At 37.0% G+C, this 11,263-nt stretch overlaps 1 protein-coding gene across 2 annotated transcripts in view; it reads left to right on the top strand.

Annotated features, from left to right (window-relative positions):
- The window catches only part of vipr1b (vasoactive intestinal peptide receptor 1b), a 50,369-nt gene extending 45,132 nt beyond the window's left edge, over nt 1–5,237 (top strand). For both annotated transcript variants that reach the window (XM_046067642.1, XM_046067650.1), the window contains exons 11-13: nt 408–537; nt 1,151–1,192; nt 2,800–5,237. In XM_046067642.1, coding sequence (XP_045923598.1) covers nt 408–537; nt 1,151–1,192; nt 2,800–2,991 — 364 coding nt within the window. In that variant the 3' untranslated portion in view covers nt 2,992–5,237. The remainder of the gene's footprint in view (nt 1–407; nt 538–1,150; nt 1,193–2,799) is intronic.
- The last annotated feature ends 6,026 nt before the right edge of the window (nt 5,238–11,263 follow it).

Genomic DNA, 11,263 nt, shown 5'->3' on the forward strand with positions numbered 1-11,263 from the left:
TTTCCCTGTGGGTACAACTGGGGATTTTTTTTCTGTGGCTCCTTTTAACTTTTTATGCTCAGAGCAATGCAAAGATGACCAATCCTGTTTTCGACTTCAGAAAAGAAACTCATGGCACTGAGCACAGTAGTCTTCCCCCGGAAGCTTTTTTTACACGGAGATATAGAGCTCTGTGCATTATATTTCCTGTGATGGAGCACATCTCATAAGCCTGCCATAATGCATGAGCTATTTTCCCACTGACACTTTCAATGGTGTTTTTTTTCCACCTCTGGTCTGCTGAGCTGAAATGTAAAATGAAAAGTACTCCGGAGTTGCATTTCATTATTGGCATATATAGAGACAGACTGAAAATTTGTTTTCACTGGAGGGAGACGTTTTAATCTGTTTTTGCTTTGTCGTTTCAGGAGACTGGCGAAATCAACGCTGCTTTTGATCCCTCTCTTTGGGATCAATTTTATCGTGTTTGCATTCATCCCGGAGCAAGTGAAGACTGAGCTACGGCTAGTGTTTGACTTGATTCTGGGGTCATTTCAGGTAACTTTTTAGGAAAAGGGAATTAAATAAAATTAAAAAAACAACCAATTTTTCATTTTTTAAGAATTTGCATTTGGTGGCAGATGTGGAAGAGTTTCCCAGAAGGTCAAAAAACACATTTTCCTAGAATTTTTAAATTGGATTTTTAAAGTAATGATTTGGCATCCTGTCAGCCCTGACCCGCAAGGGTTTCTATTGAAGAAAACCTCACAGAAAACTGTGGCAGGTCTCCAGGCTCTTTGCTGGCTGATTCAGCAGCAGTGTTGCCGTTTTAAACCCTGGTGTTATTTCAGTGCATCACATAATGAGGAATGATGGCGAATGCAGCCAGACAGTACAGCTGCATCACAGGCTGCTTGGAAACCAAGGAAACCTTTCCAGCACTTTCTTCCAATCATTCATCTCATCCCTCACTCTCATTGTTACTATAAACTGCCCATTGAACACTCTGCATTTTTTTGTCAGTGTAATCCATTTTGATGTCTCATGAATGCCACACGTGTTGTGTTTAAATTAACAAATAGTTGTAAGACAATATAAATAGACTAACTGGAAGTTTCACCATGATACACAATGTTATTGCTCTCTTATCTGTGTTTTTCTTTCTATTTAGGGCTTTGTGGTCGCAGTCCTTTACTGCTTCCTTAACGGAGAGGTAGGTACGCCTCTCACAGTGTTGTAATCACTGTTTGTATAAACATGTTGTTTAAACCTCAGGATTTCCACGCAGAGCTAGTCCACTGTGTCCATTCACACACACAGTCCCAAAAGGTGAATGCAGCTCTGAGTGTGAGTCACCAGTTGCTCCAGCCATCTCTCCCTCCCTTGGACCTCCTTGCAGCACATTATTTGCTCTCTGCCTGCAAGGTGGGGGGGCTGTAAAAAGCACAGCCGTTTTGGCAGGGAGCGATTCAGTGATGTCTGCAGAGGCTCTCTGTGGGCACATTAGTTATGTTCCCAGTGCTGGTCCATATTGAATCACAGTGATGGGATGGATGGCAAGGCTAGACACTATACCACCTGAATTTTAATCTAGAGCAATTTTCAGGAGTCCTTTGTTAAGTGTAAAGCGTTTTTAAATTACTGCAACCTCAAGAATGGTATATGGTCCTGGAATCACGCTCATTGTTTGTCACATTAGTCGCATATCAGGCTACAACAAAACACATGAAACGTGATGAAGACAAAAGATAGAAATTACAGTTATTTATAGATAGATCATGAAAATAACACGGATAAACACAGTTATCTGCTGGGAGACAGAAAAAGCCCAAAATGGGTGTATTCATTACCTCTACCTAACAATATTCACAATGTCAAAAATACACATAGTTGCCAATTTATCAGGTACACATTTTGTTGCTAAAACTAATACAGTCTAATACATCAGTCCTTTTTAAAAAAAACTGTTTTAGAGAGATGTTGATTCAACTTGGTGTTGTTGAACTGTATTGAGGTGTTTCTGTTATTTAGCCTACCTTCATTGATATAAATGGAGTGGATTATTATTACAAACACCTGAAACCTGTCATTCTTTAGATTTCCTATGGATACATTTAAATGTTGTACACAGTTTTTATATGAGTTTATATGAGCTTTTTATATGAGTTTCAATATATGAATAAAGTACCAATAAAGTACTTACAGGTTCACACTGTATAGTCTTTGTTTCCTGCCACTGTACAGGAAACAATACTAAAAGGGAGTACCAATTAGGAATTTTAGAGGTAATTTTGTAAATACTAGATAATTATGGGGTAAAGTACTGGGAAATAGAATTGAAGTTGGTTAACAACAGTAATATTCTGGGGAACCTATAAAACAATTATGGTATAACAGATTTCACAGTTATGATATGGTACCAAGACTGCAGGCGCAGAGTGAGGTAAAAAGGCAGAAAGGGGCTTTGGGAAAATCTCATACTCTCATCTAATCATACTGTAATATGTATGGTAACTAATGGGCCAAAGTTGTTCCTAAGGTAATGCATGGGAGTTTATACTAACAGTATAGCTATTATATAAGCTAACCAGGCCTCTCTTCACCTTAGCAAGCGTTGTATGCTCTATGTGTTGTTATTGTACACACGTCCTGATTGAATATAATAGTAGCCCCCTCACCAGTTTACCTCCCAAGGAGTATTTTCATGTTATGAGGTATGCCACAGCATACTGTAAAATAAGTATAAGAATTGAGTGGGTGAGCCAGGGCATGATAAAAAAGGAGGCTGTATTAAAGTGTTACTGTTATAATCTGTTGTAGGTCCAAGGAGAGATCAAGAGGAAGTGGCGGAGGTGGCACCTGCAGAGATACATGGGCTCGGACACCAAATACCAACATCCGTCTATTGGTAGCAGCAATAACTTCAGCACCCAGATCACCATGTTGACACGATGCAGCCCGAAAACACGCCGGGGTTCATCCTCCTATCACGACGACCTGTCAAGCATATGACTGACACAAGTAGTGATGCAGACGTACATTCTGTACAAAACACTCGTTCCACACACTAGGAGGTAAAGACACAGTATATTTAAGCTCTACAGCAAAAACTACACACTCCCTCATTTGCACATGCACTGCTGGAGGATGTGTTGCTTGAGTGTGACGTAGACAGAAGAAAATGATGAGTGTACAGAACAGAACAGATAATAGTGTGACCTTAATCAGCTTCCAAGCAGCTATTTACTCCTTAAATAATGATAAATAAAAATGATATGTACAAGTGCATTGCTTCACAAGCTTTTGCACATTTGAATGAGAACCATTCACTCTCTGTCTTTATGATTTCAGCAGTACATTGCTTAGCTTCTGTGGTTGTATTTCATGATTCAGTGCACATGTACGGGTGAATTTGTGAGTCACATCATTATGGATCATTTAGTCGATCGTTTTTTGGTTCCCTGTGTGTTCAGACACTGGGCAATGCAAAATGTCACATATTAATAGGGTTAGTTGGGGCATCCAAATGTGAACTGCACCAGCAGACCTGCAATCTGATGCAATTATACTCTGGTTAAAAATCACTTGTTACAGTGTTTGCAGCGACATCACAGGCAAAGAAACGTACCAGAATGCATTACTGGAGTGTGTTTAAGCGCTGAATGTGAGTTATGATGGACAATGTGTTTTAAAGCATATTTTAGAAAAGAATGTGAAACATAGTGTTTCCCTCATTGTGTGGGGAGACAGAACAAACAAACTTTATTTTCATAAATGCCAAATGGATGAGGCTTCAGACCGGGTGACCAGCATGATGCTGATTTACAACGATCGCTTTGGAGTACAAATGCCCTTCTCTGCACTATCACTCTCATGAGAGACTGATTGCCCTTTGCCTTCCCTTTTATCAGTACAGCCATCCCTCTTATTTTGTTTGATTCTGAGCCTTGTAATTGGATTGATTTAGTTTTTTTATTATTTGAGGCACTCAAGTTTTGTCACGAGTGCCTGGTGTCAGTGTTTTGAAGTGACACTTGCAATCAAATCTTTGCTGGCTGTCAGGCTGCACAGCAACTCCAGACAGGAAATGCCTTAAAGCATTTCAGTCCTTGAATGTTTACATTTACATGGAAGGAGTCATTTAACATTGTACAGACAAGTATACAGTGTAAAGACAACTCATTGCTATGGATTGTTGTGCCATAGCGATTGTATTGTGGCTACAATATCAGTAATGTATCACTGTAATTGTTCACGTTATTGCAATGGTGGGATTTAAAGCCTCACCAGTAACATAAAATTCTCTTGTACAAGCATGTTTTTGTCACAGTCTGTGAAACAGTGTTAGACATAACAGCTAATTAAAAGGCACTGCATTAACACTTGGCTTAAAAACAGTCCTCATGTCCAGAGAAGCTTTCTTTGTTGGTTTTGACTGTAGGCTGAAAAATATTCCCCATTGACTTGTCAGGTTTAAACTTCTCCATTGGAGGAGTTGGAACCTGACAAGTCAGGAGCGACTGTTGCAGCCGGTATGTAAAGCAAAGCAAGGTGACAAGGATGACTGGCCCTGTCACAACAATGCTATCATTGTGCTTTTCAGCTTACAAGGATAGACTTGAAAGTCACTCGCATGTTCACGCAAGACGGAGCATCAAGAAGGTCCAGCTTTGCCTGGAAAAAAACATCATCATCATCATCATCATAGCTCAACGCACTGCTGATTTAAAGAGTCCGACTGCCATAGAACACCATGTGAAATTAAAGAACAACATGTGCTAATGATGAGGAACAGTAAAGGAATAGCACTGCATTTTGGGAAATACAATTCACTGTCTGGTGGAGCGTTAGATGAGAAAATTGATAACACTCTCAAATCTGTCAGTTTCAGCTGCCGGTTAGCTTAGCTTAGCATAAGCTAAGTAGGGGGAAACAGCTAGCATAGCTCTGGAAAACGTCTGGGCGCACACTACTCCCAGTCTTTGTGCTAAGCTAAGCTAACCGTGGTATCAATCTAACTCAGCAAGAAGGCAAACCCAAAATGTTAAACTATTTCCTTAAAGACTCTTTATCCCACATTGTTTGGTGCCTGTCTTCTGTTGTCAATAAAGTTTAATGTAATTGTGTGAATTAGCCAATGTACCTCTCATAACGGTGAATATAAATAGATTTGTACAAATCCAGTCATAAATATTATCTTTCAGTGTTTTGGTAACCTGGCATGGTTGTTTCATATCAGATAATATTAAAAAGTGATATTGTATCAACTTTGATTCTAATGTGCACTTACTGTAAGTATTCAGTATTGTAAGTATGTGTAAAATAGATTTGTTTATTTGTAAACTGGATATTGTGTTGTGTACATTTAAGATTCGAGAGTTGATTTGTTTGGTTTGTTGTTAGTGCGATGCATACCATTATGAAGCTACAAATGTACTATACATTTTTATTAGTTCACATTTGTGTACACATAAGGCCACTTCTTAGTTTTAAAATAATTGTTTTTTGCATATTATTAATATTAATATTATTAATAATCATTTTGTTGTACAGTGTATGTACAGTGTTGTCTTAGCAGGAAATCTGACCTAAAATTTTTGACATTGTTCCACTCAAGTTGTGTGAAATAAATCATTTAGAAATATGCAAGATGGTGGAAGTTAAATTTTCTATGGAGATTACATCAAACTCCATGTTGTGCTTTGCTTTACTCTTTTTTTGTTTATTTATTTTAAGTGTCTATACCTTTTGTCAAGATGAAATAATCTCATCCTTAGTAAGACTTTCTGCTCATGAACAGCTGTAATGTGCTCACTAACTGCTACATGTGACATATTGTTGCCTAATTGAAGCTTATTATCACAAGTGCTCTTTGCTACATGGCCTAATGTTGATTCATTTTTCTGTTTTATTCTCAGAGATGTTAGGCTTCAGACTCAAGTTGTTCATGCAAATATACTATTCTCTATTAGTGAATAATTTAGAAAAAATTAACATTCAACAAGCTGCATGCAGGTCTTACATATTCATATTTCACAGTTGATGCCTCCTCAACTAGAATTTTGAAGATGACTGGATCTAATGTCTGTGTGTTCAATATGCAAGCAGACAGCTTGATGTTCCAGCTGACATGAAAGTGTAATATCATCAGAAAGCAGCGCATTAGTTTCTTTAGGAAACAATGTGTTCGTATTAGACAGTTCAAAGGGTTCAAACACTCAACACAATTCAGAAAGGAATTATGCCAGTAAATTACTTTTTCACTTCATCGTGTGCTGCTACAGGTCACAGTGCCCTTAAAAGACATTAGCATCTGAAAACCTAGAAATAATTTTCAGCTCAACAAAGCCAGTATAACCAATTTATCATAATTTACATAAATTTAGTCAGATATCAATGATGGTAAGTAAATTTGTATGTACTTTGTGCCTGTATTGTAATACTTTATACTTTAACATTTCAGAGGGACATATTGTACGTTTGACTAATTCTTCATATATATGACGGCTGTACGGTACTTGCATCTAAAACATGAATAAAATCATACAGACCACTGACACGTTATTGCAGTACACAGAAACTGTGACCCTAGAAAATGTTGACCCTAACCCAAATCTGTAGGTTAAACTCTGTAGTGATAGCCTACATGTGAATCTCTAATTTATGTCTAAAGTTAATGATTGGGCCATTAACACAGAATGACCATACCTCAGATAACTAAATACATTTTTCTGCAATCAAATTAAGCAAAATTAAAGAATTTAGCTTGGAATTTGGTATTTTTACTTTGTGTTATTGCTGTAAACCAAGTTAAGAGTTTAACAGTACCATCATTTAAGTACTGTACTAGAGCCCAGTTTAGAGGACAAAATGTACTTTTTTCTCCAATATTTATCTGATAGCTTTAGTTTTTACTTTGCAGATTAGATTTGATTTTATCGGTTTATAAAATATGATGCATTGTTAGTGATTAATCTTCACAACAGAATATAAAGTTGTTAAAATCAGCTCCACCTCATAACATAAAAATGCTGTAAAGGTAATAATACAATAAAATGAACTCTACTTGGGACCATTATGCATAATGAGTACATTTTGCTTCTCCTATTTATGTACTTTTGCTTAAGTAAAATTTTTAATTCAGGACTTACAAGTAATAGAGTATCTTATACTGGGGTATTTCTAGTTTTACTATGATCTCAGTACTTCTTGGTCCACTGGGTAAAGGACCTGAATCAATCCTCCACCAGTAAAAAATCAAAGAAACTCTCGCTCCAGTTCCTCCCAGTGCCATTTGCACTTCAGTTACAATATTTGACAGGTATGACTGACCCGCTGAGTTTGCTGTGGTATAATGAAATTCCCACTATTTGAGCTAATCCGTATGTTGTCCATCAGGTTCATTGGTTCACTCGTTGTATTTGAGCTCGGCGGACCTCTTGCTGTGCTCAGCACAATGAAGAAGAGCGAATTCAGCCAATGCAAGACGCTGTGCCTTGAAAAGATTAACAAACACACACTACCATGCCTGCCTTCTCAAATCAGTTGCTCTTGGGTGTAATGTTTCATTTGCTCTGTCCATAAAGTGGAAGTCAGAACATAATGCGATTAACTATTCATAGGAATTGTTATAATTGTAAATAGAGGGATTTTCACGGTTGAAGGTTGCTGTATGAATTATTAAAAACATACATCAACCCTGAAGCCTATGTGTTGAAATGTGCTGATTATATACCAGTATGCTTTGTTGTTGTATATTCTGCCATCAAACGATGCATTTAAGAATTTTTTGTCTGGATTTATACACTGAGCGTGTCAAATAGCTTTAAAGAAATATGTCTTATAGGTACGTGCTTTCAGAATCCATACAGTGGGATGCAGACAAGAGAGAATATGTATGAAGTTATTTTCAGATTCCCGGCCACTCTTAAAAATGTGACACAGGTGTCTTGCCTTTAAGGATCTTTCAATATTTATGACACCGGTTAAATATTCATGTGACAAATAAGGCAAAGTTTGAAAGGCGAGTGATTGAGCAAACAAGTGAGCTCTGTCCAAATGCTAAGAGGCTGCTTTGATTACCCCCACCATCCTCACACCGGCTCTGAGAACCTGACACCTGATTAAAAGGGAACTCGGCTGCCAAACCTGATCTGATCTGATCTGTGGCTGGGAGTCATGCTGACGAATGTCAGAGGTTTATTGTAATCCACAATGGTGACTGCTTGAATAAATGAATGATGCCAAAAGGTTGATTTTTTCTTCTACACAAATATTTAATTGGATGACGTCATACTTGGAATGAATTTTTCATTCACATTTAAGCGAAAAATATTTTAAAAAATACCTTGAACTTTATTAACATCTCACACATTTGCATGCCAATAACAACTTGCCAAGCAATGCCTGCTGGTATGAAAGAACAAAATGGCTTAGGACTGATCCACCAAAAACCTACCCAAAATATATTCTGCTCAGCAGACTGAGTTATGTTTAATGGACATAAAGTATTTAGCACAATTGGGTATTTTTGGAAATATACTGTAGTTTGTTTTAGTTAAATGTAAGGAAATAGCATCATACATACAGAACTTAAACATAAAGAGAAAAACATATATTCTAAAAAAAACTGGTCTAAACTTCACATCTCAACAATTTGGGGATGACAGAAAACGCTGAATTCACCTCTTACATTTAACATAAGAAATTATATTAATGAGTCCAAACCTCATGACTGAAAGCAGAGCAATGTCTTGAGGAGTGTAGATATTTGCTCTTGTACTAAACTAAGGAATTAATTTGAGGCATTTTGTAACATCTGATGTCTACTGTAACCACATTAGTTTTAATTGTCATATAATGAAGTGAAGACATTAAAGTTGTACTAATCAATAATTTTAGCAGTGGGTCAAATAACTACTTGTAATGTGAAAGGGGTCACTGGTAGTGACTCAACTAAAGATGTTTTTCGCCAACTCAGTTTCAGTGTCTTTTCAGCTTATTGTTTTGGTTTTATGCCCCCTCAGCTTTATTGTTTTGGTTCAGTCTCACTGCTCTCATCAACCTTGTTTCCAGCCACAGCAGGCAGCTGCAAACAAGGTTAGCGACTAGCCGGTGAACAAAATTGTGCATTTAGCAGCTAAACAGACAGATATTTCCCTCAGGAGTTGGTAGAAACCAACAACAGAGCTAAAAGAGAGGGAATTCAGTACCGCGACTCCAAATGAATGCCATACTCCATTACAAATAAGGTGTTATGTTTTCAGTATGCTTTAGCTTGTTCTGCTGCTGCCAAATGAACTAAAACAGGAAATGGTCTTAATGGTGCATTGTTGTGCCACTCTTTCATCTTGATTTGAAAGGTACAGTCAGTCATGATTAATGCATGCCACAGTGTGTTAGAAAGCCATTCTTGTAACATATGCACTTACATTCAGTACGTAAGGTGAACTGTCATTGCCAACACACACTAAGAAACTGTTGTAAAGCTACACACACTGATTAATGTTTAATCAGGGTGTAAATAAGCTTGGGGATTTAGCACCTTTATACAATGACAGGATGCTTGATCTCACTTTTGACATAAATACATAATTCAGTTAGGGAAAATATGACTCATGTAGTATTTAAAGCATGCCGCCTCGTCTGGGTGAAGTGATTGCATTGTATTTAGTTCTGGGCTGGTTTGGCTGGGAGAGTTGATGCATGAGTTTGGGGAACTGGTGGTGTTTAACAAACAGGAGCAACTAGATTAGTGACATTTTTTGAGCCTTAACATATAAATTGTGACTTGACTGTTGTTGCAGCTCGATGTGTAAAACCATATCATTGCCCACAGCAAAAGTCTTTTACATGACTCCAGCATACTGTAACTAATTCTAATTTAATGGAAAAGCAGTTATTATACTAAGTTGGAGATTACCAGAGTAAATTCATTGCACATTTTACATTAATACTGTATATACATATATAATATAAATTTAAAAAATCTGACATTGCATAGTTTTGCATGGACATCATCACAGTCAAATGCAAGTGACAGCAAAGCTCCAGCTAAGATAATACATGTAACAAATACAATACAAAACGTGAATTTACTAGACTAATGCCGAGTATGGCAGAGGCTTTTTACAGTGTATGTGCCCAATTTAATTTATCAAAATTAAAGGGATAGTTTGTGATTTTTGAAGTGGGGCACGGAAGCTATAAGCACTGTGCTACAAAATGTATTTTAACCACCTCAAAAAAGGGCCACCAAAAAAAGAAAATCAATATCGGTTCAAGTGTACGTTATGTGTTTAATATTTTCAGCACCTTACCTTGCCATCAGACAGCCATTTCATTTTCTCACCCCTCGAACCTCCATATTCCTACGCTTCAGTGCAACTTGTATGATCGGTGTATTGCGCCGCTGGAGACGGCAGTAAATTGTTTAGCTTCAGTGCTGGTAGAACTCTGTTTCAACAAACAGAGGACACTCTGACCGCCATGTCCTGCAGGTACACTGATATGGATAAGTGCCTCACACAGACCCACTTAAAAAATCCCAAACTATCCCTTTAATATAATTGATACAACTCATTTAGTGAATCCACTAGACTTCAAACAAAAAGAAATTCCATTCAACTTCATGGAAAAAATCTATGTTTAAAAACTGGATTGAGTCCTAAAATGATGACGTTGAACAGATTTATGAAAATAACCCCGGCTTTGATTTAATCTGATTGCCTGACTGATAGCAGAGTCCATTCAGTCTGTATCTGTGTTCTCTGAATTTCATAAAAGGGGGGTACTTGGATCAAAAGAAAAGTAATAAATCAATTTAATTATGTAAGCATTTTCTTTACCGATATGCTGAGGTCGACTGCGAACAATGTTTAGCAAAGGTCATTTCCTTTAGATACATAACAAAGATTGACAAAGAAGAGAAGACATTCAAAATCCTATTTTCAACATAATTTTTGCATTATAAAATTTATAGTTTATGTAATATTTAAATCCATGTTTAACACTGACTGACTGAAACAAAAGAAATTTATAGAATCCCCAATCCATCAATAACCACTAGGCTGTTTAAAGAAAAATTCAACATCATCAAAACCAACAATGGGTTCACTTTATGGGGTTTTGATAGTCAATAATATGAAGGAAAGATATTAATCCTAATAACAATAATGTGAATGCTGACTCAACATTCTCAGTATAATCAATATGACCAAAAGCTCCAGAAAAACAGCTACTAAATGTACCTTGTGTTGAGATGTTTCCAAGACCAATAATGAAA

Source organism: Micropterus dolomieu, linkage group LG01 (genome assembly GCF_021292245.1).
Source record: "Micropterus dolomieu isolate WLL.071019.BEF.003 ecotype Adirondacks linkage group LG01, ASM2129224v1, whole genome shotgun sequence".
In the NCBI taxonomy this organism is placed as follows: domain Eukaryota; kingdom Metazoa; phylum Chordata; class Actinopteri; order Centrarchiformes; family Centrarchidae; genus Micropterus; species Micropterus dolomieu.